The sequence below is a fragment of the Panthera tigris genome, chromosome D4 (assembly GCF_018350195.1).
Source record: "Panthera tigris isolate Pti1 chromosome D4, P.tigris_Pti1_mat1.1, whole genome shotgun sequence".
NCBI classification, from domain to species: Eukaryota; Metazoa; Chordata; class Mammalia; order Carnivora; family Felidae; genus Panthera; species Panthera tigris.
In genome coordinates this window covers 69,416,815-69,444,313 of record NC_056672.1, presented here as the reverse complement: position 1 = coordinate 69,444,313, position 27,499 = coordinate 69,416,815, and the positions used below count along the sequence as shown (strand labels likewise).

The window sequence follows — 27,499 nt, the reverse complement described above, 5'->3', positions numbered from 1 at the left end:
CAACGTTTTTTATTTTTATTTTTGGGACAGAGAGAGACAGAGCATGAACAGGGGAGGGGCAGAGAGAGAGGGAGACACAGAATCGGAAACAGGCTCCAGGCTCCGAGCCGTCAGCCCAGAGCCTGACGCGGGGCTCGAACTCACGGACCGCGAGATCGTGACCTGGCTGAAGTCGGATGCTTAACCGACTGCGCCACCCAGGCGCCCCGAAGAGCCTCTACTCTTTAACCTTCACCCCGTCCTCATAAGTTCCCTAGTACCTCCTCTCCCCACTTCACCAGAGAAGGGGAGGATGTGCTTGTGAATCCTTTGCAAATAGTACGAGCAGTGGCACAGATAGAAGGAGTTGGCGACATACTTGGGCATGTGTTTAAGACTGTGCTATTTGCAGTTACGGTTGAACGGAAAGGTTGATGTAAGTGTTGTCTTTCCTCTTTGCTTATATAGTCTGTGGCGTGTGTTCTGGGTTTGTCACAGGCTGAAGAAAAAAAGGTTTCTGAGAAGACTCTTCAGACCCCACTTTTGCCTTCCCCTGTAGCTGATCACGTGAAGTGTAACATTTTGAAAGCCCAGCTGGAGAACGCATCCCGAGTGAGTGCTCAGGTACCCGAAGCACATGCATTCCTTTGATTTCGTGTCACAGGACTTTCTTCCCGCCATATAGAAGAAAGAGGCACTCTAGGCCTGAGATACTGTCAGTCAGGGTCCAGTCAGGAGACAGGAACCACACCTTTTGTGTGAACAGTTTGAATACCAAGAGTTATTAACTGGCATACACCTGTTAACTGTGTAAGCGAAGGGGCCGGCTCTGTAGGTTGTGATGGGTATGAAGGCCACAGGCTGCGGCAGTGACCTCCAGCATCCAGTCAGCTGGCCTCACTGGCTGAGTGGGCGTCCTTTCCTCCCCCACCATTCTTTGTGGGACTCACCAGAGGCAGGAAGAACAGGCTTCTTTCAAAATCATATGACATAATTCCTCCCAGGCTTATTACACTGATATGAAAAGACAGATTCTGAATTCCTTTGTAAGCTGTGATATGCGAGCATAGAGCTGATTATTATTCCTGATCTACAATGTGAGGTGGGGGATTAAAGTGTGGGTTTGACTTTTCCCACACCATCCCTTTCTCATTCAAGCGTGAGGTGGCACATAGCAGGGGCTCAATAAAAGTATGAATGCAAGCATTGATTGCATTTGAATGATTAAGTGTTAATCCCAATGATGGGGGATGACTCACGAAAACATTTTCTTTTTGTTAACTTATATAAACACCAGAGAAAATTTCTTATTGACTGAGCACTTGGTGCTTTGAGTTGCCTTCACATTTCTGTAATCCTTCAAACATTGGAGACTTGAAAGCACTTTACTCACTGAGATACTCAGTTTTGACTAACCTGCCTGTTTCCTTTAGCAGGTTGGAAAAGAGGAATCGACGTTTGTAAATATCAATAAGAAATCCAGTCTGCAGGATGCTAAAGTAAGGTCTGTTGCTTCCTGTTTGAATGGGGAAACAGTACTCTGTATCATCAATGTTATCCTTGAAACATTACTCACAAGGGCATTTGCTGATAAAATCAGAGGGGAAAAAGAAAACTGGAAAAAATGCGAGCACAAAAGAGAGAGAAAAAGACTGGTTGAAAACAAAGACTGGCTTAAGTCTCAGAAATGCCGCTTATTCTCAGTTTTATTATTTCTACCTGCTGTGCTAACAAAGAAATCACTTTGAGTTGCTTTTCAAGTATATAGATAAGACCCTGTCATTCCCCTGCTTGATGTCATTTAAAGGCTCTGCATTGCTCTCAAGGTGGAGTCCAGACTTCTCAACAGAGCACAGGAGACCCTTTAGGACCTGGCTTCTGTCCTCCGTCCCAGCTCAGCTTATCACTCTTCCCTTGGTCATTGATATGCTCTTCATACTGAGCTACTCTGTGGTGCTAGAACCACACATGTTCTTTAAAGCTTCCAGGCTGCCACCACTTTAACCCTAGAGGAAAACCTTCCTCTTCTGATCTCACAGAGAGCAGACACACTTCCCCCTCTCAGCCCAAGTAAGGAACAACCTATAGATCATGGCAACTCCATTGCCAGCCTGGTGGTCTACTAATACTGGGGAGGTCTCCCTAGGGTGGGTTTCCTAAAGTGCGTCCAAGGGTCACTGCATCAATCTCTTGTTAAAAATGCAGACTCTTGGGTCCTACTCCAGACCTTTCAGATCCTTTGGGGTGGGGTGGACAGGAACCAGAATTTCAACAAGTAACCCAGGAACCACTGCTCTGGACAATTCTCGATGTTAAAAATAAAACTAATACTTTTCTATGTCACCTTTGATTCCTAATCCATAGTTTTAGTGTAACTCAGGCATACCCCAGGGCAAATACCCGGCTGCCTCCTGAACTTTTCAAAATCTTATTCATCTCCTCCCACACTATCCCACTAACCCTTCACCTGTTTTTCAGTCTTGGTTAATGGCATTATTATCTACCTGTTATCCAGATCTGAGGCCTAGGAGTCCTTGCCTTTCTCTTCCTTCATCCCTTCATATAATTGGTCACCAAGTCCTGCTAATTCAAGTGTTCACATTTTCCCCTATATCTGTCCTCTCCCCTTCATGACCCTAATCCTGGTGTACCTCAAGCCCTCACTATCCCTCTGCCTGGATACCTATATCCCCAGTCTTCGAAAGTGCTCCTGGCCAGCCTATTTTCACCAGTATCCTCCTTCTTGCTCTAAGGGCCTTTCTAAAATGCAAATCTGGGGGTGGGGGAGATAAAAATAAATAAAAAATAAAAAAAAAAACTAAAATGCAACTCTGACTAAGCCATTCCCTTGCCTAAAACCTCTAGTGACGCCTTGGCTTTCATTGTAAACCCCAGAGCCTGAGGCCCTTCACAAAGTTTCCCCCCGTTTTTTCCCCCGCTGGAGGGGAAATCCCCTGCTCCTCCCTTGGGACCTCACCCATCAGCAGCACCAGCGCCTTGCATCCCATAGCCCTCCACTCTGTTTTCCACCTTGGAAGTCTTCCCTCCGTCTGGTTAAGTGAAATTCCTCCATGGAGCTTTCCAGATGCCAGTCACTCTACCCAAGTGAAGTTATGTGCTCTCCTGGTTGAATATAAGCTCTTCCAGGGACTATGTTCAGGTGACTCTAGGGTCCCAGCTTGAGGAAATCATGAACCTGGACTACGCAGACTCCAATTCATTTTGCTCATTCACGTGTTTATTCAGTAAACATTGATTAGACCCTGGCCATGTGCCTATTACCATATTAGACACTAGAGGAGAAAATGGGGATGCAGAATTGTTCATTGCCTTGCCAGAAGTTCCTTGCTGAGGACCTCAATTTGTTTTGATATCCTTTAGTCCCAGAAGATAATTTCTGGTTTTGTAAAATGAAATTAGTCATAACTACTACAACAATGTATGAAAGTTTTTCCTTAAAATCACTGTTTTGAGTAGGGCCCACTGGTTATCTGGCATATTTTCTTGAGGAAATATAGAAGTGAAACAGTTTCTAACATGTTCACCTATACACGATATTAAAATGTTTTAGAACAAGACTTAAAGGCCTTTTGATTATGCATTTTTCATATTAAATACTCTGTTTATCTTTTAAAAAATATATTCCATGCTATATTTAAAATAACACAGCTTCCAGATTACTTGGAAGTGAAAACGGGCTATCCACAGGTTTCTCTTTGCTCATTTTATAGGCAAAATCTGGTAATGAAGCAAACCCTGGAGGTAGATGTTTTGGGTAGGGAAGCTTTACATGGAACCCCAATTATATTCAATTCCTACCTGCTATATTTTCTTCCCTATGATTTTAGTTTTTATTTTTGGACTTTCTGTGATTTTTTAAAGTTGTACTTAATACATATATTTAATAAATATAAACAAATATTAAATTTTTATATTAATTGATTAATATTAATTAATATTAAAAATAAATATGAATAATATATTTAATAAATATATTTAATAGAGTGGAAAGGAGGAAAAAAGGGTACATTTGTTATCAATGTTATTAAGGGTATAAATTAACTGAGAAAGCAGTCCCTACCGCCAAAACAAGACCATAAAACTTTTCTGTTAGTAATATTCTGTTTTTTGGTATGCCTCTAGAAGTCCTATTCCTATACGTGTGGAAACTACCCAACCAGCTGTGGAAAAGCCGGAAATCAAGCCTCCCCGAGTGAGGAAGTTAACAAGACAATACAGTTTGTGAGTTTTGTACTGCAAGTCTTTCAATTATAACCACAAAATTGATGCTAAATGTTCAGTTATAAATGCTTTTTAGCCTCTCACACCCTCTCCAAAGAGCCATCCTAAAAATACAGTTTGATTCCAATTTAAGTCATAATGGGACTAGACTTTTCTCGTTGAAGACATTACACGGTTGGCATATGTGTTATTGATTGTTATGTAACAAATTACTCCAAAACACTACAGTTTATGTGGGTTGGAAGTCCAGGCATGGCTTAGTTGGGTCTTCTGCGTCAGGGTCTCTTACAAAGCTGCATTCAAGGGTTGGGCAAGGGCTGTGGCCTCCTGCAGGCTCATTCCTGCAGTTTGGGGCAGGATTTGGTTCTGGCTGGCCATTGTCTGGAGGTTGCCCTCAGTTCCTAGTCATGTAGGCCTCCCTCGCTTTCTCCACTGGAGAAAGCACACAAGAAGAGCCAGAGAGAACTCTCACAAGGCAAGAACTCTCACAGCCTTTTGTAACCTAATCACAAATGACATGCCGTCTCTTTTGCCGTATTCTGTTCATCGGAAGCAGGTCGCCAGGGCTAGCCCACTCTCCAGGGTCAGGGATTACACACGGGCATGAATACCAGGAGGAAGAATCATCGGGAGCCATATCAAAAGCTGCCTCTACGGCATAATTGTGAGATGGTAGCCTGGTTTGTCAACAGAGCCAAAGCTAATCATTGAGCTGTATGAGACCTAGGAGGGGAGTCATGCCCAGAATAATCCAGAACCACCGGGGCCTGTCCAGTTTTGTTTCTCTTAATGAAAATTTCTTGGCTACCATGTGCACAAAGTTGTTCTAGGCAGAGCAAAATGACTTTGCCAGTTCCCACCTCAGGAGTCACGATTTATTGGAGGGAGAAACTGATTGCCAATAATTGCAATCCAAAGGAGACAGGTAAGGGCTGTAATAAGAGGAGTAGTAGTTTAGTAATAGCAGCAGTGCTAATCACAGTGGTGGTTCCCATTTCTTGACCTTGACTGTGGCACTATTCCTGGGTGTTTAATTGGTCAGAGGACTGCAAAAGGATCTTTGGGTGCCATTGAAAGCATGTGGCCCTGGAGTCAGAAAGGCTTCTTTCTGTTAGAGCCCTGGCTAGGTTACCTCTACAAACTCTGGGGGGAAATTACTATTTCAGCCTCTCTCTTTTTCTGTAAGATGGGTGAGGTGATACCTACCCCTGAGGAATTTTGTGAGGGTTAACATGAGATAATGTGGGTAAAGCCCATAGCAAAGGACCTGGCCATGGGATGAATTGGTTCCCTTTCCTTTCTTTTCAAGGACCTGAAAGCCTCTGAGAAAAGGTCAAGTTTAGAGGGTACCCTGAGTGCAAAGTGCAGGCCAGGAAGGGTAACTCCAGATGCAATGCTCAAACGGCCGTCTCAGGCCTGCCACCTGCACCTTGTGAAAAGGAAAAGAGGCAGCCACCTCCCACCTCATTAGCCTTAATAGAACTCTGGACAGTTACAGCGGCTGTATTTCCTGGGAAAGCCAAAATGGGTAATTCAAATAATTAACAGTCCTAACGGCTTCTGGGGGACAAATCAAGCCATGAAAAAAATCTGCTCCCCTGAGGATAAAGCTGTCGGGATTAACCTTTCCTTTTACATTTTGAAACTCCAAAGGTTATTATCACCTATTTGGGACATGTAACCGTGTTGGAAACAATGACTAATACATGGCCTGGAAGGGAAGAAAATTTAACTCACTACATTGGCTCGTTTGAGTAAACCTTTTTCAAACCTCTAACTTCACATGTATATTTCTTAAGCCACCCCCACCCCCCACAAAGTGTTCTGTTTCAAAAATCAAAGACTAGCAGGATTTTCCCCATTAGTAATAGTAGCAAAATTAATGGATGGGATTTAAGCTTGTGCCCCATTAATAGTTCTTAAATCATTGACACTGGTCACCACTTATTTACTCATCTCTTCTAATCACAGATATTGACAAAGTAAATAAGCACAATGTCAAGGAATACAGATGGGAAAAACTCAGATTTTCAGTTTAAAAAATATTTCTACGTTACTATTATTGAAATGCACACACACACACATACACAGCCCTTTTAGCTGTCACAGTATATCTAGTTCTAGGACAGCAGGATGTGTATTTGGATTTTAGGCTTTCCCACAAGAGCATCACAATGTTCAAGTGCTCTGAACAACTTTTCAAATTGTTGCTTTTAAGGATATAAACAAAAACCCCAGCCATGTTCTTTCCTGGAAATAATGACAGAGGGAGGAAAAGTGTGGCTGTTATGTGCAGAGAAAAGAGAAAAGCAGAACTCTGTAGCGTCTGAGGCAGGAAAAACGTCATCTTTCTATGGATACCAGCCAGTATGTTTAGAAAATGATGAACTGCTTTATGTTTTTCAAGAAATATAACTTTATTATACATTTAAACATAGTGTAAAAGCCTAAAAATATTCTGAAGAGAATAATATTCCAAGCCTAAAGAGAAAAGGTAACCGATCCCCTAGCATCATGCCACCAGAAATGACTGATGTTCACATTTGATGACTATTATTTTAGACATTTCCCACATGTGGTTAAAATGGAAAGAAATAATTCCAAAGAAAAGACTCTAACTTCACATAAAATTGTACTGATTAAATGATATTTCATGAATTTAACATGAATTTACCTTAGAAACGGAGGTTGAATTGAAAGATGTGACGAAGTTAGGTAGATGTCTCTTTGCCACGAGATCTAAATTAGGACAAAGGTTATAAAAACCATCAAGAATTTGGAGTCTTTTTCAATTTTAGGCGGTGTCGGTTGACTTCCTATTGTGAAAGATGAGCTTTGTTTTTGTTTTTGTTTTTGTTTTTTAATGGCAGAAAATAATTTTAACCCCACTTTTCCACTTAACTGCTATGTGACCTTGAGGAAGTCATGTTACAATCAGCCACTGAATATCATCTACTTCTCTGAAGAGTGGAGACCATAATGCAGGGCTGTTGTGAAATTCAAATGGGCTAATAATGCATGTGTTACTGATCTGACTTACTTCATCAGCATGGATCCAAACATGTGGCGTCTTATTAATGTTCCTATTTACTTATTCCAACCTCACCTGTTCCCTTATTAATAATAAACTCTAAATCCTCCTCTTGAGGCTTCTACATACACAGAATGATCTGAAACCCCCCAGGACCCCTCCCTCAGTGAGTCCTATCCACAGCAATTGTATACCATGGCCACATTTCCCAGGAGGTCATTGCCATGGTGAGGCCCCCGTCAGGCACCCTGCTCAGGCCACACTGGTGCCCACTGGCCATGGGCCTTTTAGCTACACCCTTGCTCAGCCATCATTTCTAAAACATAACCTCTGTGCCGACGTAGTTCTAGAAATTCCACACGGAAGCCCTTTAGGGAAAGTGTGTCAGGGTCCCCGAGACTCCCCTCAAGTTTGATGATAGCATAGACTATGTGGCATGGCCCAAGGTTTCAGGTATGCAGTGACACCCTTATCAGGCAGGATATTCCAAGGGCCCAGAGGTTCTCCCAAGAGCTCCCAGTGGCCAGAGGTTCCTTTGGAATATGCAGAGCTGGAGCACCCCAGGCCTGCAGAATTAGCTCTTTTCTGCACAGGCAGCAACGTGGTTGGCATTAGGGGAGAGAGGGCTTGTCTTAATTTCTAGAAGTTTGAGAAAATACTGTCTATACTGAGAGGGAGCGATTGACGGTGCTGCTCTGTCCTGTGCCAGTATGACCAGATTAAAAGGGCTTCCTGCCTTGCCATACCTTGTGGGAAATCCAACCTTCCCCACAAATCCACACCCTGGAGACAAACCCAGAACGCCAACCCAGACTTGTCCTCCCTCATGGTGACTTCCTGTCTAGTGTACTTTTCTGCCTGGATCATCCCATTCCATCAGAGAGCTCCTAAGACCAGAGCTGCTGGGCCCCCAAATAAATGTGCCCAACTCCTCCCCTGTAACTACTTTATGACCCCAAAGGAATGGTTGCTGTTAGGCCACAAAAGGGGCCATTATCCTTTTCACTCGTGGCAGTGGGTTCTCTTTTAAACATTTTATGTATGTATTTATTTTTAATGTTTATTTATTTTGGGGAGAGAGAGAGAGAGAGACAGAGCTTGACGGGGGAGGGGCAGAGAGAGAGGGAGACACAGAATTCAAAGCAGGCCCCAGGTTCTGAGCTGTCAGCACAGAACCCAACGCGGGGCTTAAACCCACAAACCATGAGATCATGGCTTGAGCCGAAGTTGGATGCTTAACTGACTGAGCTACCCAGGCACCCCACAGCAGTGGGTTCTTAAATGGCTTGTATTTACCCTCCTAAAGGAGGCCACTCCCTTGGCTTGGTGGCTCCTCAAAAAATTAAGCATAGGACTACCATATGACCCGGCAGTATGACCTCAAGTGGGATTCCAATCCCAAAGAATTGAGAGCAGGGTTTCAAACAGATGTTAGTACCTCAGCAGGTGAATGGATAAACAAAATACAACCTGTCACTGCAATGGAATATTATTCAGACATAAAAAGAAATGAAATGTTGACATAGGCTACAGCGTGGATGGACCTTGAAAACATTATGGTAAGTGAAATAAACCAGATACAGAAGGACATATATTGCATGATTCCACTCGTATGAGGAACTAGAATAGTCAAATTCATCCAGCCGGAAAGCAGTGGGGCTGCAGGGAGAGGGCATAGGGCAGTTATTGTTCAGTGGATACAGAGTTGCTGTCAAGGGTGATGAGAAAGTTTTGGGTGTAGACAGTGGTGATGGGTACACAACATTGTGGATGTTTTGAATGTCACTGAATCGTACGCTTACCAACGGATAAAATGATAAATATCGCATATGTCTCTCCATAATAAAGAAAAAAAATTCGAACCTCTTGGCAAATGACAGAAAATCCAGCCCAAATTGGCTTTGGCGAAAATGTCACTGTATCGGATCCTGTAAGCTGGACATCTGGCAGACATCTGTTTGGGGAGCTCCCCCGCCCCCTCCCGGCCCTCCCTGCACTCCCCACAGCCTGTTTATTGTTGTAATGAGCAGAGCTTCATGTGCTTTTAGTAACCGCAGTGATGAAGATGACCTCCCTCCCGACCTGGCCGAGGCAGTAGGAGCGTCCACAGCTGCAACCACACACACCACCACGGCCACCACGCAAGTCTCAGCGCCACTGGTGTCCCCCAAGGGCCACAAAGTCAGTTCGCCTCAGAATTCAGAAGGCAAGGGCCCGCTGTCCCCAGGGGCCAAGGTATGGGGGGAAAGCCCCGAGAGGAGTAGCTGCATTTGCTAGGAATTCAGTATAAATGTAGTGCAGGGCATCCCGCGAGCATTTAAACTTGGCACAATCAACCGTGTGCTCGCAAAACAAGGGTAGCAACCACCGGGGCAGGGTTTTTATAGAACTGTCCCCAAAAGATGACCTAACAGTTTATGAGACACAAATGGCGTAAGAAAGACCTTGTACATTGTACTTTAAGAGAAATGGGAGAGATTTTTGAGGGTGATTTTGATTTTAGAATATCATCCCTATATAATCCGTTACTGCACCGCAGAGATAGAAAACAAGAAATGTTTTTTTGCCCCATAATGGAAAATCTGGAGGAGTGAAAACATAGGAGCATCCCCATCTCATTCCTTATATCAGATGGCCCATACAAATAGTTTAAAAATGGGAAATATTATTTTCTTCGTCAGTTTGAAATTTCGGGAAGTTGCCAGAAATGTGAATGGGCTGTGACAAGGCCTTGCTCAAGACATTTCTCTTGGTTTGCTCTGAGTGCCCCTTGGCTGCGGTCACTCTACAGCAAGTGGTCCAAACACATTCAAGCCTATTGTTCTACGAGTAGATGCCAAGTCAAAGGCTGCTTGGTCTGTGGACCCCACCGAGGAATGGTGGGTGCATGGGGTGGGGGCCCTGAAGGCAAGACCAGACCCCAGACTGTGCTTCCAGCTGCTCTGTTCACATGCCTCCTGGCTACTTGCAATGAGCTGTCACTCCACAGCCCTTGTTTCTCCAAGCCTCAGCTTCCTCCTCCTCCTAAAAATGAGAATAAGATCTGCTTCCTTGCCCAGCTTATGGGCCAGTGTCCAGTCCAGTGGAAGTGACATCTGGGCAAACAGATCACGATTCCTGATAGCCTCTAAGTAACAGTGGGCCAGGCCACATCCTCCTTGACCAGGGCCAGGCATTTCTCAGCTCCCTTCCCAGGGTCTTTGGGATACTTTGTGGTCCTCAATAGGACAGGCTGCTCAGGCCGGGGACTCCGCAGTCAGTGGCTGGCCCGAGTGAGGCTCCCTCCTTTCCTGCAGATCAGCTCCTGGGTTCCCCTGTCTTGTGCAGAATCCCTGATATTGCTTTGTCCCAACTGTAGACACAGGTTCCTATCACAGATTCTTCACCGTGGTTAAAACCAAGCGAAAATATTTATGAAACAAAGGAGAATTCAGTGGGGATGTGGGTGGCATCGTACCAGAGGCCACAGGGCTCCCTCTCCTGGCCATCTCTCTCCTTAGGGCCCTGCTTGTGCCAAGTTGATGGGGTTTATTTTTTTTCTCACAAAGGGCCTCCAGGCCTCCCATGCTGCTGAGACCCTAGGACAGGAGGAAAAAAATGTTTTCCCAAAAACTGAACATGGTTTTCGGAGAATACCTCCCTCCCACCATAAAGATCTTCCTAATTATTACGCAGATGAGGGTTTTCTTTAACTTCTTTTTTCTTTTATTTTTTTAATGTTCGTTCATTTTTTGGGAGAGAGAAAGAGAAACACACACACACACACACACACACACACACACACACACACCTTGTGTGAGCAGGGGAAGAGCAGAGAGACAGGGAGACACAGAATCCGAAGCAGGCTCTGAGCCCTCAGCACAGATCCCCATGCAGGCCTTCAACCCATGAACCACGAGATCATGACCTGAGCCCAAGTGGGACGCCCAATGGACTGAGCCACCCAGGTGCCCCATTTAAATTCTTTTTTAAAGCGAACCCTGTGCCACACATGGGGCTTGAGCTCACAACCCTGCAACCCTGAGATCAGGAGTCCCATGCTCTACTGACTGAGCCAACCATGTACCCCCTGCGCCCATGAGTTTAGTTCCTTGAGGCCTTGACCCTCTTGATCCAGGATGGCGTCTTTGCTCTCTCTATATTCAAAGGACTGTTTGAAGCATCTCCCCCTCCAAAAGACCAAAGAGCACCGAAAGCACTTAAAGAGAAGTTGTTGGCACCTTTTAAAAGAAGGCAGTTCTCTAGCCTACATACTGTTTCTGCCCATTAAGGTTTCAGAAAACGTGTGGGGTTTGGTCTCTCCTACTTGCATGCTGCTGGGCAAGGGAATGGTACAGAGGACTGGCAGAGTCATGGGTTCCGTGATGGGAGGGAGGGAGAGGAGGGAGAGGAAACTGTGTTTTCTGGTGAAATTCCCTTGTCCGTCTGGAGCCGGCACTAACCCAGCGATGTTTTGTGCGCCTTCCTAGAGTCCCTCTGACCGAGGAGGTGCCTTTACGTTGGAGCCAGGCGATCTCCTGATGGACTTCACGGAAGCTACTCCTCTGGTAAACCTCCCAGTGTGCTAAAACCAGAAAAGCCCCAGGCTTTAGAAACATCTTGATAGTGGGGCGGATGCACGGAGGTGGGCATTGCCACTGGAAAGACTCTTCCTCTTGTCCTGCTCACAGCCCGGAGCCTCGGGGATCAGCCTTCGTTCAGGGGTTCAGGGTTCGGGCGCATGGTTCCCTCTACCTCCCAGAGCCCTCCAGGGAGGTGGCGCTCCCTTTCTCCTGAGGGAGGCCACAGGGGTCCCGCCCGGCCTGTCTGCTGCTCCCATAGCATGTAGGGCTCCTCGGTGCTTGGGTCTTGGCTTCTTGGCTTTTCCGGGGCTGCTCCCTGCATGCCCACCATGGGGTATCTTTCGCTGCCGCTTCTAACAACGTGCTCTGGTCTGAAGCACGGGCTCCAGGCCTCCCCCCCAGCATTCCAAGCCCCTCGTGCCTCCCTGCCGTCCTCTATCCCCTGCATACATGTCTCCCCTTAGGGATGGTCCTCATGGAACTCCTGCGGGTGAGAAACCCTATCGGGGGAGAGAGCACTGGACTGGGAGTCATGCAGGCCAGATCTGGCTCTGGTCTCTGTTCCCTTCCTTAGGAGCCTCGTCATGGGATAGAGGATGCCATTGCTTCTTGTGTCTGCCTAAGAATGTTCTAATGATCACGTGAGAGAGAGCCCTTGACGACTGTAACAGCACTATAAATGTGTGTGACTTGTTGTTAGTAGTGTTAGATGACACAGGCAAATGTGGAGGTACCCTCGGCTGGGCTCAGCCTGATACTCAAGTGTACTTGAGCATAAATCGTGGTCCACACGTGTGGAACGTGAGTCAAAATACCTCCTGAAAGCTCACCGCACACCTGGCTTGTGTGGGGCTCTGGGAGTGGACAGGGCAGCTAGAGGCTGGAGGGGAGTCGGGTTGATAAAGGGCCAGGATCGACAGGAGAGCCACGTAGGACATGCCAGGGGGAGAAGCCAGAAGTGAGAGTCACTCAGGACTGGCTCACTGGAGGAGAATATGGTGGAGAGGAAGGCTTTCCAGAAGGCTTTCAAGAGGAGGCAAATGAGGCAAAGCGCTGCCTAGGCCTTAGGAATGATCGCCGTGTCTGCCTCAGCTGGCACAAGGAAATCATTTGTGATTTAAACAGTTGTCCTTGTCATCTGGAGAGTTGGTACAGTCTGAGAGCTTCGAGTCAGCACGTTTGGATAAACAGCTGAGAACCGACAGTGGGCGAGACACCCTGGGGTCTGGGAACCTTTGGAGTTCCTTCCTTCCCATGTTGGAGAAAATGCAGCTGACTTACTGATGGCCTTCTTGTTAGACAGATTGTCACGATAGGGTAACCCAGAAGCAGGGCCTTCCCTCACCTCGTCCTCCCTTTGCACAGATGGGGAAATTGAGTCCCAGAGTAGGGTAATCACACAGGGACCGAGCTTGAGCCCAGCTGTTCCAGCTCCTTCTCTGGTGCCCTGTGCATCATTAGATTGGGCTAAGTCTGGCATCTGGATTTCAGGGACTTGCCACTTGGGAAAAGAACAATGCCTGGAAGAAGGGCTGTGTCTAAAGCGCTCCTCAGACTGAGACTGCAAACCCTCAGCTGGAGGGCAGCAAACCCCGGAAGGACCCGACAACCCCTGGGGCACGACCTGAGGGTTATGAAGGCAGAATGGGGAGAAAGCTAAGTTCCTAGACTCACATTGAAGAAAACATGCCAGGCAGGAGTAGAGGACAGTGGGGGAAGATCTCTCTCTGAGTTAGCCTCTTGAGCAACTTCCAGACTGCTGGAGCATGCTGCAATTAATGCCATAAGAGAGTCTATAGAAATGGCTACTGCTGTGAAACCCAGTGCCTAACCCTGTCTGGGGCCACTGAGAAAAAGAAGGCTTCATAGTGCTAGGGTTTTGAAGTATGAGTAGGAGTTTGCCAGATGGAAGTAATGGAGCAAAACAATCTATGCGGAGGGTACAGCATAAGCAAATACTGAGTATTTATTAAACATTCTGGCATATCTAAGAAGTTGAGGTATGTTACAAAAAAACATATTGTGGCTCGGACAGGAGTGATGAGATTCCCTTAAAAACCACTGTGTTGCAGATCCAACTGGTAGATCTACTTGCCTCATCTGTATCCTTTCTTTGACCATAATGGTCTGAGATTAGAAAGGAACCAGCATCTGCCAGGGACCCAGAGTTCCTCTGATCTGAGGCGCTAATGCCTACCAAGTGAGTGTCCAACCTCTGCTTGTACCCGTCTGGCAAAAGGGAGCTCAGTCCTTCTCCAAGCACACCTTGCTTCCATCTCTGGGTTGCTCTGAGCTCCGAAACGGAGTGTGGGGTGCCGCACTGCCCTGGCACGGGGCAGCTGACGTCCTTTCGCTGCACCGAGACACGGCTGCCCGCGTCACAGCTAAAGTTTGCAGTGGATATGCGTTCTCAGGATGAAGTGTCCTTTGTGTAGCTTGTGTGGACTTGAGGTGTGCGTGCATGTCCACAGGGCACATTCCCACAGAAGGGGTGCGGAGGGCTGGTATTTTGATGTCAAGAGCCTGCTTCATTTGGGGCTTTCCTTGGCATTACTGGCTTTGATTTTACTTCACTTCAGAGTCCTGTCTCCACCAGTGCCGAAGGGTCCTAGAGAGGAAGGGGGACTCTGGCAGCCTGCTCCTCCTGTGTGGACCTTTCCCCTCCACCTCCTCCCTCTGCTCCTCCCAGGATCATAGAAATAGAAGCAGTAGTCCCTTCTGTCCTTGTGGAGGTGTCTCTGCCCCAGAGGATAGTGGAGGAGAGCCTGGATTTAGGGTCTGGGGCCAGATGAGACTCCTAAGGCTACATTACTACCCTGGTTCCGTGGGCCAGAGCTAGAGGAACAAGAGAGAGAGAGAGCTGGGACCAGAGTCTCTTGCCTTCATCCAGCGTGGTCCCACCTAGACGTTATCCGCGCTAGTTTAACCCTTATGGCTCCAACCCTGATGATCCAGTCTCTGTGTGGGGTGATTTCCAAAGAAGCAGAGTCCAAACAGCTGAGAATAATAACAAGTTTCAGTCTTTAACTGGCATCTCTCAAGATCCAAGATTAAATTATCACCTCCCTGGTAACACTTCTCAAATCACAACTTGCTTCCTTCTTAATTCTCTTGCACCCTGTGCGACTCCAAGGATTTTCATCCCCATACTCTCCAAAAAAAAAAAACCACATTCTTTCCAGCATCACTCCTGCAACACTCTTTTCCCATATCTTTTCTGCTCCAGTGCCCACTCTTTTATTATCTAGTTCAGTTTAGCAACATCAGCCTGTTGCTAAACCTACAACCTGTGCAGCTGTGGCCTGCCCATTGCCGGAATCTGCATCCCAGATCTGGCAGTCAGGTTGGGGTTTCTGCCTGGGGCAGAAGAGGTGGGTGGGGCAAGAGGGGTGGGGGAGGGACGAAGGCAAGCGAGTGAAGGCAACACCCACTGTTCATTTGGTACCCTCCTTTGGGAGGTGAGTGTGGGCATATCCACAGGGTACGGGTGTCAGCAGAGTGGAAGGACGGGGCATTTACATATCAATCGTGTCCCCCACCCCAGGTCTAGCATGCGAGCTTCTTTCCTCTGGTGACACACACCATGAGCACCTATGCCTTCTGTGTTCCCGATGCTTTCTCTTTGGGGCTTGTCCCTCCCCGATCCCTGTACTTCATGAACCACTCACCCAGCTGCAAAGCAGCGACAGTCACAACCCAGGTCTGTTCTGGGCCAGAGAATATTAGTCAAGAGTTCATGTGCCAGGGAGGAGACTGGCCTGGTCAAAGGAACGTTCTGTAGGACCAAAAAAAAAAAAAAAAAAAAGGCCTGTGTTGGGTGTCAGAAGAACTGGCTTTCCATCAGTCTGAACAGCCTCGTTTGTATTTTGAACCTCGTTCTATCAGGAGGGCTGAAGCTTGATCCGAAGTCAAATCAGGGTGCCTGTTCCATGTTCCTGGGGATTCATCTGTCTTCTCCAGGGCACAGGGAGACGGAGGGAAGTCTATTTAGGTTGTGATGTCATCTGTTTGCTGATACATCTGGGGCACTCCCTGCTTCCCTCATGCCCCTTTTGGTGGGTGGGAGTCGTGGTCCTGCTGGCATGAGAATCTCTACCTGTTGGACATACCACACAGCCATTCTGTCCCAGCTCTACCTGGGCAGAGGGACACTTGTCCCCCTCTGCTCTTTAATCCCTGTTCCCTGGCCTCCACCTGTGGAGCTCAGGCCCCTCTGGTCAGACTTCCTAATGTCTACCGCTCGTCACTTTGCCTCCGACTTTTCTCTCCAGTCCTCAAACTGGCAACCTCTTTTCTTATCTGGATGATGAAGAAGCCTTCCACATTTTCATCTTCATTTGTCTATGCCAAAAATCTTTCTGTTCCCCAAAGAGTCAGATTTTAAGACTCAAAAGCCAAGTAGCTTAGAAGAACCTAGCTGCTTGAATGTGGAAAAAACCCAAGGAGGAGAGGAAATGCCGGGAGGAAAAAAAAAATAAAATGTTATTTCAAAATAGTATCCTATTACACATGTTCTCTTATTTCCTGCTCATTTACTAACAGATGCTTACGTAGAAAGGTCAGAAATGTTTGTGGGATGGCTCAACATTCCTTTACTATAAAAGTCCAATGTCAGGCAAAGCCTTGTCATTCATCACCACCTTCAGCTGAGACACTAGTGGCTGGTACACATTTTGGCATTTGGCAGCATATCCATGTTTGTTGATCATTTATGCCAGCTTTTATTTTCTTCAAAAAGCACACCTGAGTGCCTGCGTATCTGCAGAGGCAAAAGCCCTGTGGCCTGGGGTCCCTGGAAGTTGGTTCTGCTTGGGACAGTGTTGAGTACTGAGGCTGGGGGACGGGAATGGAGCCCACCCCACTCAAGTCTCAAATCCCATCTTGTGGAGGGGAGGGTTCATGCTGAGGACAGGAGAGAGCAGTGGAGGGATTCTCAGCAGGCTGCTGAAACTTGACCGTAAATGGCTACTATGGACTCACTTGTTTCTGAAGAATGGATACGGAAACAATCAACAAGAGGGTCTAGAACCACGGCTTCAGACTTTGCAGGTGCAATTTTTCTGCATCTCCAAATTTGAAGAGTAAACAAGGCTGTTGCGAGGTAATGGTTGTAAAGGCCCCTTTGGAAATTGCCCAGGACCGCACAAATGTAAAGAGGTCGGAATCAGATCGATTTGGAGACAGAAAAAGGTGCCTGCAATTTTCTTGACCGTGTTTGAGTGAAACTTACCCAGAGACTGTACTTCGTTGATTACGGCAGGATTTACAACTATTTAAGGAAGCTCTCTTGAACTAAAAGGCGTGTGTATTTATGCTCTGGATTAAATGGTCCCTCCCTGCAACACACACTATCCTGGTCAGCGGCCCCCTCTCCTAGCATCAGAGCATCGTCTCTTCACCCTCCTCATCTTCACCGGTACAAGCTGTTGGACCTCTGCTGGTGCATGGCACTACTTAGGGCTGGGGTGGGGAACTCAGTACCCCAAGCGATGTGGCATTTTCTCACAATGCTTGGTATCTTCTGGCTACAGCAACAAGGTGCCTCGGTGGTGATACAAGGTGTCATGGCCTGGGCCATGGGTGTGGGAGCGGGGGTGGCCAGGGCCATTATGTTTTCTGAACATAGATAACAAAAAGCCATGACAGAGTAAATCCCAAAGTCCGTGTTCCTCCTTGCTGATGTATGTCTTTCCCAGAAACACTCTGTTGGACACCTGCTAATCATACCATAAGGTGGGCCCTTACTTAGCAGGGTGCAGGAGGCCACCAGGCATGGAAGGCCAACACGCTCAAGTGTGTGGCCATTCCTCATACTGCTTGCACGGCCAGCATCACTAATTCATCGCGGCTCTCTTTCTGGCTTGGCCTGGCCAGTGCTGCAGGGAGCCACTGCCAGACCCGCGCAGTTGGCACAGGAGATGGCCCCTGCCTGCCAACCCCGGGAATGGGGTTTTGATGGGTTGTTCTGCTTGGATAGTGGAGAAAACAGATGAGAGCCAGGGAGGAGGAGAGAAGGTGGGGAGACGAGGGAGGAGGGGGGCCTAAAAGCCAGCTGGCCAGGGGCTAGAAGCAGGCTCGGGCGAGGCTGGCTCCAGAGCAGTCTGGAGTTGACAGATCCTTCTTGCACTGTACTGTCTTTCTCTCCTTCCCCTCCCTTATCTTCTCTGCCTCCTCCCCTTCTCTCACCACCTCCTCTTCCCCTTCTTTCCCCTCCTCGCGAGCAGGCAGAGCCCGCCAGCGCCCCCCACTGTGCCCACTCTCGCTGTTCTCCTCCACTCTCTCCCCCCATGAAGGAAGAGACCACTGGAGTTTGCATGCACCCTCCAATCAAAACGAGGCTGGTAGGTACCCTGGCAGGGAGAGGGGCCTGGCCAGGAGAGGTGAGGCGGGCAGGAGCCACCAGGCGGCCACCCCACGGGAGTGCATGAGCACTAGACCTTCCGGAAGGGCCCGGCTGACAGGTGCTCTGACTCCAGGATGGATACATAGTTTGACCAAATTAGGACACATGGCTGCTGGCCTGCCCTGTGTCTCTAGGTCTCAAGAACCAGGAGTTCATTTTCATAAAGCTTTGATAAGCCTAGATGAGAAAAACCTTAGTTGCATTTCTATTGAAAATAAAAACTTTTTTTTAAACTTGTCTTTTCCTGCTATTTTTCAAGATAACAGGATGTCACATACCAACCTGAAAGGAAACACCCATATCCCCAACCTAGCACATTTTTTTTCATTCTTACATGTTTCCTTCTAGTATTTATTCATGTCCATTCACAATTTTAGAATGTTAAGTCATAGTATCCATATCATCTCCTGTTTTTCCCTTTTCTATTAATGTTGGATTGTTTCTCCTTGTTCTTGTTGCCACATTGTATATGACTGTGTATATTCCATCCAGGGACTGGCCTACCATTCACCTAACACATTCTTACTGCAGGACTGTGCTTTGTTTCCAGTTTGTTGCTGTTCGAGGGAACACAAAAAGCTGTTGCATCAGGCTGGACCCTGCTGGGTTCAATACTGTGACCTTGGCTTTGCTCCCTTTCGAAAGTGATTCTACCAAGAGACAGCACCACCAGAAGAGGGAATATACTTTGCCACAGCTGAGCAACACAGAGTGTAACTGTTGGGATAGATTTTTTTCTCTTAGAGAAGATGTAAGATAATTCTTTAAAGCTGCCAATGTTCACGTTTCTTTAATAGCAGTAATATGCCTCTTTTCCGTTTTACTTCATGATGGTCTGAGAGTCTTATCTGTATGCAGCTTTTCACTTTGCTAGTGGTCTCAGAACACATGCTGCACCACTAGGCCTGGGAGGAGAATGCACCACGGGGCTTCCCCTGGGTCCTCTCGCCGTGCCACTGGCAGCCGCTACTGACAATTTGAGTTGACACCTAAGTATTTTCTTTTTTTTTTTTTTTAATGGTTATGTATTTATTCTTGAGAGAGAACACGAGCAGGGGAGGGGCAGAGAGAGAGGGAGAGAGAGAGAATCCCAAGCAGGCTCCGTGCTGTCAGCGCAGAACCCAATGTGGGGGCTCGAACTCACAAACCGCGAGATCATGACCTGAGCTGAAGTCTAGTCAGACGCTTAACCAACTGAGCCGCTCAGGCTCTCTGACTCCTGATTAACCAACTGAGCCACTCAGACTCTCTGACTCCTGAATCTTAAGGCAGTTTGGGACCCATCCTGGGAATTTTGAGACGTTCAAAGGGGCCAGAGAGGGTTTAGGGAAGGGGAGCCGGCGTGGACTGGACATCTCTGTGTACACAGCAGAGACATGGTCATTCGCAGATTGGTTGAGAAGTACTCTACTCATTCAGAACCCCTCCGCAGATCTGAGCGTGTTCTGATGTGCTCTTGCTCAGCCCTACTTTAACCCCCGTCAGAGTGACTCAAGGCCATCAGGTAGCTACCCCAGGGCCCACAGACCAGCTCCTGGGAGAGACATAAAAGCACCTGCCCAGGGGCAGTGGTGGCCTCAGTGTCCTGACTGCAGCTCTCTGGTGGCAGGTGGCACAGCGAGCATTCACCGGCAGGGAGGCAGGCAGTTTCTGTGCCCTGGGGGCTGCAGGCAGAGCCAATACCAGAGTCGTCAGGCCCCTGGGCCTGCTGGCAGTCCTCTAGGCCAGTAGAAAGAAATAAGCACACTCCACATCCCCCAGGGCCCCCAGGAGGCCAAAGACAAAATGACCAAAGGGGAAGGAATGGGAGCAAAGGCTCTTTTTGGCCACGCACTGCCGCCTGTTCAGGCTGGTGCCTCCACTCTGTCTCAGACCAGCTCTGTGCTGCAGCCTTCCCCCCCCACTGGGCACTTCTGAGCACAGTGCCTTTTAATCCCCAAAGGCCACGGTGGCAGGATTCGCACGTTCTTCCAGGGGTTTCTCCACAGTTTTCCTCTGTGGCCACAACTTATAGGGAGTCCAACAACTACAGGGAATACCTTCTGGCCTAATTAGTGCGAGCCTCCTGGTGCCCTGTCTGCTCTCATAGACTGTGTCCCAGGATGTGGCCTGTAGCAGCTCCTAGTCCATGGCCCACAGCTGGGGGGCGAGGGGGGGGGGGCCATCAGCAACCAGGCAGCTCTGCCTGCCTCATTACACACCCTGGTCATGGCCTTTTATGGATCAGGCCATACATAGGGCTCAGCATGCCTGGGAGGCCCACACAGCCTCCAGGGAAAGGAGTTCCAGGGCAAGGTAAGCGTGGGGAGCCCTACAAACATGAGACTGCATCCCTGCTGGGTCCCGGCCCCAACAGTGCAATGGCCCAGTACAGATACAACCACTGGCCAAAAGGCCTCCGGGACCTTCTGTGTGTTTCCTTAGACAAGCCGTGCGGGCTCTGCGTATGTTCCCCTGAACCCTTCAGTTTGGTGTTAAAAGTGCACCCCCAAAGACTTCAGAACTCTCTTTTCTAATCGGTAAGTAACCCTCTTGTCTTTCTCTTTTTTGAAGATAAAAACGTTCCCGGCTGATCCAGTGACCCCGTTTCCTGATGCTTTCATTACAGGGCCACAGTTCGCCGTAAGTAGATTCAGAAAACAGGTCTGTGTTTTAAAATGTGTTCCCGCGTGGCATGCTTTTCTGAGGAATGCCAGACAATGACGTCGACAGCTTCTTCTAATCCTATGAACTCTGTCAGGCTGGGAAAGAGTGGGGTTTGGGGTCTACATCTTTTCGTTGTCTTAAGTTATTCGATGCTTACTTATGAGCATCACATAAGTAAAACTGACCATTCCAAAGTGACATGTAGTACATCGAGTACATTTAGGGTCACGCAACTACGACTTCTAGTTCCAAAACATTTTTATCACCCCTGGAGGAAACCTCATTCCCGTGACGCAATCACTCCCGTTTCCCCCCACCCCCCCAGCCCCTGGCAATCACCAATCTGCCCTCTGTCTCTATGCATTTCCCTAGTGCGGATATTTCACATAAATGGAATCATGTAATATGTGACCTTTTGTGCTTCTTTCACTGAGCATTGTGTTTTTGAGGCTCATGCACATTGTAGGGTGTGTCAGCACTTCATTTCTTTTTATGGCAGAGTAATGTTCCATTCTGTGTATATACCCCAGTGTGTTGCTTCCTTCATTCACTGATGGGTGTGTGGCTGTTGTGAACAGTGCCGCTGTGAACATGTGTGTACATGGATTTGTTTGAGTTCCTGTTTCCCATTCTTTCGGGTTGGATCTACATCTTGATAATGGTGTGATCTTAGGTAAGTCACTTCGCCACTCTCAGCACCAATCTCCTCTTATTCTGAGCAGAAATAGTAATACGAACATCCTCCTTGTGTCTGCTTCAGGAAGGATCAAAAGCGATCAAGAACCTGGCAGAACATTCCCAGCCACAGAATGTCCCACAGGTTGTTTCCCAAGGGTGGAGAGGCAGGGGTATCGTTAATGAGAGCAGGTCGTCCTTGACAACTGGCTTCAGGCCCCCCCCCCCCGCCCTTTGCATCATCAGCTTATTTAAGCTCTGAAAGTTGTCGAAATACTCTGAACCATTTAAACGTTGTAGTTTCCTCACTGGCAAAGTGATTGAGTTTGATGAGTTTCAGGGTTCTTTTCAGCTGCAAGTCTTTTCTTTAAATGAAAGCTTCTGCAGAACTCACTCTGTAACAAGTGGCTGCATGGAGCAGAAGTGGGGAGTCTAAGATCACCTCCTGTTTCCCCTCACCGTCTCCTCCTTCCAGGGATCAGCGTGTGTAATTCCTAGAACTGAGTGATCCCTGAGGCTCCTTCCAGAGGCTTTCTGGCCAGCCCGGAGGATCTGCGGGGTGGCCTAGGGGTAGCCAAAAGTGCAGTCTCGTGAGCTAGGTGATGGTAACAACCAGAGGTGGCTTTAGCCACATGGAGAGGGAGGAAGTGGCTGGTGTAGCTTTCAGAAGTTGAACAGAGGTAAGAAGGCGTCCAGCAGTCCAGGCAGAGGCAAAAACAGGTTCCTAGAATAATGCATTTCTAAAGTCACGAACAGCTTCCAGCACCTGCCTTGTAGGAACCAGAGGGCCTGAGACACAGGGGCTGGGCCAGGCTGTTAAATGCTACCACCCCTACGTTCATCCGGCCCCTGCAGTTTCACTGGGCACCGCTCCCCAGCCGGAAGCTCCGCCTCCACTCCCCTCAGCTGGCCCGTGCGTGCGGGGCCCTCTGGCCTCCTGCCCAGCCTTGGCAGTGCTGTGAGACACCCAGGGAAGCCCTTCCTGAAAAGCCAGGGGCCAAGATGCAGCAGGAAGCCAATGCCAGAAATCACACCGGGGCTTTTAAGAGTGGCTCGAGGGCAGCAATTTTACCAAGATTCAAGATAATACTGGTGCAGCTAGTCTGGGGAACCATACTTCGGGAAGCACTGCTACAGTGGTGAAAAACACCAATTATGCAGTCAGCTAATCCTGGTTCTTAACGCTTACTGTGTGACCTTGGGAAAATTACCTAACCTCTCTGAGACTTACTTTTCTTGTCCATAAAATCAGTTTTAAGGTATGCGTTTTTTCACCTTTTAAATCTCTGAAGTCAGAAAATTCATTACATTAGTGGGCGTGGTAAGTTTGGCCATATTTTTCGTCCTCTGTGGCACATGCAAAAATGGCGGTTCTTACAATTGATGGTGTCTAGTGTGATGAAATTGACCTCTGCTTTAAGAGTTGCCAAGAGGTCATATATGTAAAATGACTGGTCCAAAATAAAATCATTAAATAAGTGGTAATTGATTTTAGCTATTATTAAAAAATATATCAGCAACTGTGTGGTAAGACTTAGGGAGTAGCTGACAGTATAAAAATGGAACCCACGTTGAGATTGATTTCCTCTTTTCTGTTTCCTTGACAGGCAGACTTTAGAGACAGTAAGTTACAGTGCTGTCCTGGCCAGTCTTCCCCACTGATTCCATCAGTGACCCTGAGGCCTTTGACAGAGACCGTCTCCACCGTGCAGACCATCTACACCACGCGGAAGCCTGTTTCTCTGGCAGCCAGGTGAGTCACCGGCAAGTAACTCTGGTGGCAGGGAGAGCAGGCACAGGCTCCAGTTTCATTGTGTTTTTGACATCAACAAGCCTCTTATTTATTCTTTCATTCATTTATTCTGTGAGTATTTATTGAACCGTCTACAAAGGCTAGATAGTATTCTAGACCCTAGGGATGTATAATGAGCAAAACAGATAAAAGTTCTACCTTTATGGAGTTCATTAGTGTTGGGGGAGGTGAGACAGAGGTTAAATAAATGTGTGTGTGTGTGTGTGTGTGTGTGTGTGTGTGTGTGTGCACGCGCTCACGTGAGAGAGAGAGAGAGAGAGATGACAAGCTAGGGAGGAAAATGAAACCAACAAGTGCAATGGGGCATTCTGGGATGGCCTCATTGAGGTGGTTTTTAAGCAGAGACCTGAAGGTGGGAAGGGAGAAGTCTTCAGCTATTTGGGGAAAGAGTAATAATCATCACAGGGAGCAGCCAATGCTAAGGCTTCTAAAATGGAATATGCCCAGAATGGTTAAGGAAGAGTGAGGGGGTAGTGCAGCCAGAGAAGAATGAATGACAGGACCCTGGACATCTTCCCATTCATTCAGAAGACCTTTCCTGAGAGACTGCTATGTACGAAGTCCTCGAGCTGGGCTTTGGGGCTAGGCTCTGGGGATTCAGAGATAAATGACATGTATGGTCAGTCTGCTGGTGAGCAGTGTCCTGAAGAACTCTCAGTCTGGTGGGGGAAACCAGGAGGCAGCCGGACAATTTCAGGTCACTGTAACCCTAGCAGCTGTCAGGGGTCCTTAAGGGGCCTGAGAGTTGAGAACCGAGGTCAGGAAAGAAGATGGGGGAGATGCATTTCAGCTGAATCTGTTTTTGTCATTTTTTAGCGTAATCTCATGATTTTGTCACCTGCTCTTCTTCAGTGCAGAGACGCTCCGGCAGGAACTGGAAAGAGAGAAAATGATGAAAAGACTATTGATGACCGAACTGTGAAATTCTCCCCTTGTTGCCTGGAGGATGGCATGGTGCCTTCTGTCCGTTTTCTTTCTTCGGGCTTTGTGTGCTCACTCCAGCACAACACACAGATGTGTGCTCTGTTCACCAGGTCTCCATGGCTGGTTGAAGCCAACTTCCGGCTTGACTTTATTGGAGAAGTTCTTTTCTGTCTTCTGAGTATTAGAGTTTTTCTGCTACTCAGTATAGTTGGGGCGGGATTTGGTAAGCCTAGGAGAAGAAAGATGGGGAAATGGGATTCCTTTTTAGTACTACCTGTGTGTATATATTGATAACCACAGGGGGTTAATATGGCACGGAATCCTTTGCTATCAGTCCCAACCATGATTTTGTATGATTGAAACTTGGACCAAGCTTTGACTGTTTGTTAAAGAGTCATTTTTAATGAGAGAATAATTCTTTACTGCTGGTTTTTCATTTACACTGGTAATTATACAGATATTATGAAGTCCTTAACACTCATTTTTATTCAGACATGAATCGATGAACTAAAAAAAAAAAAGTTGTGACCACCAGGACTGAAGCACTGTCAGCGAAATCTGAAATATAATTTAAATTGTGGGTTTGTTGGATACGATATTATTTGGGATAAACAGAACTTTTCACTAAGCCCAAAGTAGGAAATTATAGCTTAAATTGTCTAAAAATCCTTTACAAAGATAAGGTGGTTCAATACCAAGATTCATTTGGGTGTTCCATAAAGGAAAATTATTTCTAAAGTTGATCAATTCTTGTCCTGTTGATAGAACCTTGACCAGATGACATTTTGCTGTCTTTTTATATAGTTTCAAGAAATGTGTTTTTAAATTTTTATTACGCACTTGAACAACTTTGCAGGAATAAAGGCACCCCCTAACCACAAACTAGCCCTCTAAATTGTTGCCCAAGCTCCCAATGAATATGCACACGTTTTTTTCATAGTTGTGATCAGTGTGTACATACTCTTTGGTTGTATTTCCCCACCTAACACATATCTTCCCTTTTTAACACAGATCCTGCTCTCACCAATTTAAATGTCTCTATATCTACATAACATGGTTAACCTCACTTATCCCCATTATCAGATATTTGAGTTCTATCCAATTTTTCACTCTTATAAATAGTGCTGCTATGAATGCCTTTGTAAAAGATGCTCCTTACTTTGGATTCTTCCCTGGGGAATATCTCCAAAGAGGGCTTACAAGGTCAAAGAGCATGAAATACTTTATAGCTCTTGTTTCATATTGCCAGATTGCTTTCTAGAAAGATCCAATCTCTGGGTTGGAAGGACCTTAAAGGTCATTAGTTCAACTCTCCTATTCCCTCTGAATGCTTGAATCCGTCTACGATTTATAATGCCACCAGCAATGTATAAGCATTTCTACTTACCAGTAGTTCTGCCAGTATTGGGTTTTGCCATTTTAATTTATTTTTGCTTGTTTAATAGATGTGTATAGTTGTTCTTGAAAGGTTGTTTTATTTCATTAATTGCTAGCAAGGCTGAGCACTTTTCCACGTGATGATTTACTAGCTGTATTTCCTTGTGTGTAGAATGTCCATCCATTTCTTATGACCACTTGTTAAGTGGAGTTGATCTCATATATTTGTATCAGAACTGTATTTTTATGTTGTATAGTTTGCTCTCCTGTCCCTATCCTTAAAACTGAATGGTGCCAATAATTTGATACTAATGATTATAAAAAAAAGTAATGCCTCATTTACTAGCATTGTTGTAAAATGAGGTATGTAAGCAAATATTCAGATAACAGAGGATTAACCCTTTAAGTGCTGAACTTTAAAATTTTAATATTTTTTTTTTTGAGGGAACTCTTTCTAAAATGCATTACGTACTTCCCTGCCTTAGTAAACAGAGTATACTGGAGAGTATTGAACCTTTTCTTGGTGAGTCATGGCCATCGTTGTAAAAATCAGCCCCTTTTGTACCTTGGTGTGGTGCAGTGATGTCATCAGGAGCTATCAAAATACCTAGGGCTTGGCTTTGCCTTTCACGGATTATTGTGCTGTTTTCACTGATGAATTTTACTGCTTTCTGCTCTATTGGTGAAGCCATCTGGGGGCATTTGTGGTGTTTGGGACTTTTTACTCCCATACTGCATGACCCCTGGCTATACTTTGAAACAGCTTTACCTGTTCTTTATCTTGTGCACATGATACAAATGTGTTCCTGTACAAGACTGGGAAGCTATCTGTTTCTAGGGTTATAACCTCTTGCCAATCCAGCACCCTCCTCCTCCTCTTCTAACCTGCTTTCTGAGTCTTCTGCTCTTCACTTCCTGCTCTCTGATGGAAACCTCCAGGGCAGAATGGAAGTGTTCTTGGGGAAGCCAGGAGACCAAGTATGACCTATGTGTCAGGTGTGCTTTGCTACTGAGGAGGGATGCATGGGCTTTTTTGGACGCTGTTTTCAGGAGGCTCTGAGTCTCCTGCTTTTCTCCCCACATCCCCCTGGGTTCACAGTTGCTTCAGAAGTCGATGTCACTGGAAGTCTGATCGCAACAAGTTGGCTGTTACTGTATATGAAAACCCGGTACCTTTGGCAGCTCAGCTCTAACCAGTAAAATCAAGAAGATTCCACTGTTTCAGCAGTTGTCCTGGTTATTTGCCTACTTAAATGTAATGACAGGTGCCTGGCATGGTGACCTGAGGAGATGACATCGTGTTGGGTGAATTCCTAGGGACAAAAATGAATTGCTATAATTGCTTCACCTTTTTTATATACTTAAAACAAACGACAGCACCATACGGTCACACAACACATACCTTATGTCCGGGGGTGGGGCTCAGCTTACTGACATAATCAGGTCAGAATAAGGGCTCCAAACTGTGGGCCACAGACTCCTGGTGGGCATGGGTGGGGGTAATACAAGAGGCCTGGGAATCCTGCAGTTCACAGAGTTTGTGGATTGCAGACGGCATAGAATATTTGGAAACTAGGTCCTAAAGCATTCAGAAGATTCCATCTGAATGCACCCCAAATTTTTTTCAGTTTTTTTAAAACTTGAAATTTTTTTTTTGTATGTTCCCAATGTTGTGCAAACATCACCACTAATTCCAGAACATCTCCATCGTTACAAAAAGAAACTGCCTATCTACAGTGACCACCAATTCCCCCCACCTCCCTATCTCCTTAGCAACCACTAATTTACTCTCTGTCTCTGGATTTCTGCCTATGGATTTGCCTATTCTGAACATCTCATATAAATAC

At 46.7% G+C, this 27,499-nt stretch overlaps 1 protein-coding gene across 3 annotated transcripts in view; it reads left to right on the top strand.

Moving 5' to 3' along the window:
• The window catches only part of EPB41L4B (erythrocyte membrane protein band 4.1 like 4B), a 128,533-nt gene extending 104,208 nt beyond the window's left edge, over nucleotides 1–24,325 (top strand). The window contains exons 18-26 of one of the 3 annotated variants that reach the window (XM_007094483.3): nucleotides 478–603; nucleotides 1,416–1,483; nucleotides 4,123–4,221; nucleotides 9,310–9,487; nucleotides 11,722–11,799; nucleotides 18,039–18,155; nucleotides 20,771–20,839; nucleotides 23,146–23,291; nucleotides 24,204–24,325. In XM_007094483.3, coding sequence (XP_007094545.2) covers nucleotides 478–603; nucleotides 1,416–1,483; nucleotides 4,123–4,221; nucleotides 9,310–9,487; nucleotides 11,722–11,799; nucleotides 18,039–18,155; nucleotides 20,771–20,839; nucleotides 23,146–23,291; nucleotides 24,204–24,273 — 951 coding nt within the window. In that variant the 3' untranslated portion in view covers nucleotides 24,274–24,325. Of the gene's footprint in view, nucleotides 1–447; nucleotides 604–1,412; nucleotides 1,484–4,122; nucleotides 4,222–9,300; nucleotides 9,488–11,721; nucleotides 11,800–18,038; nucleotides 18,156–20,770; nucleotides 20,840–23,145; nucleotides 23,292–24,203 lie in introns of all 3 variants that reach the window. The other 2 variants (XM_042964302.1, XM_042964301.1) reach the window with 2 other exon arrangements.
• The last annotated feature ends 3,174 nt before the right edge of the window (nucleotides 24,326–27,499 follow it).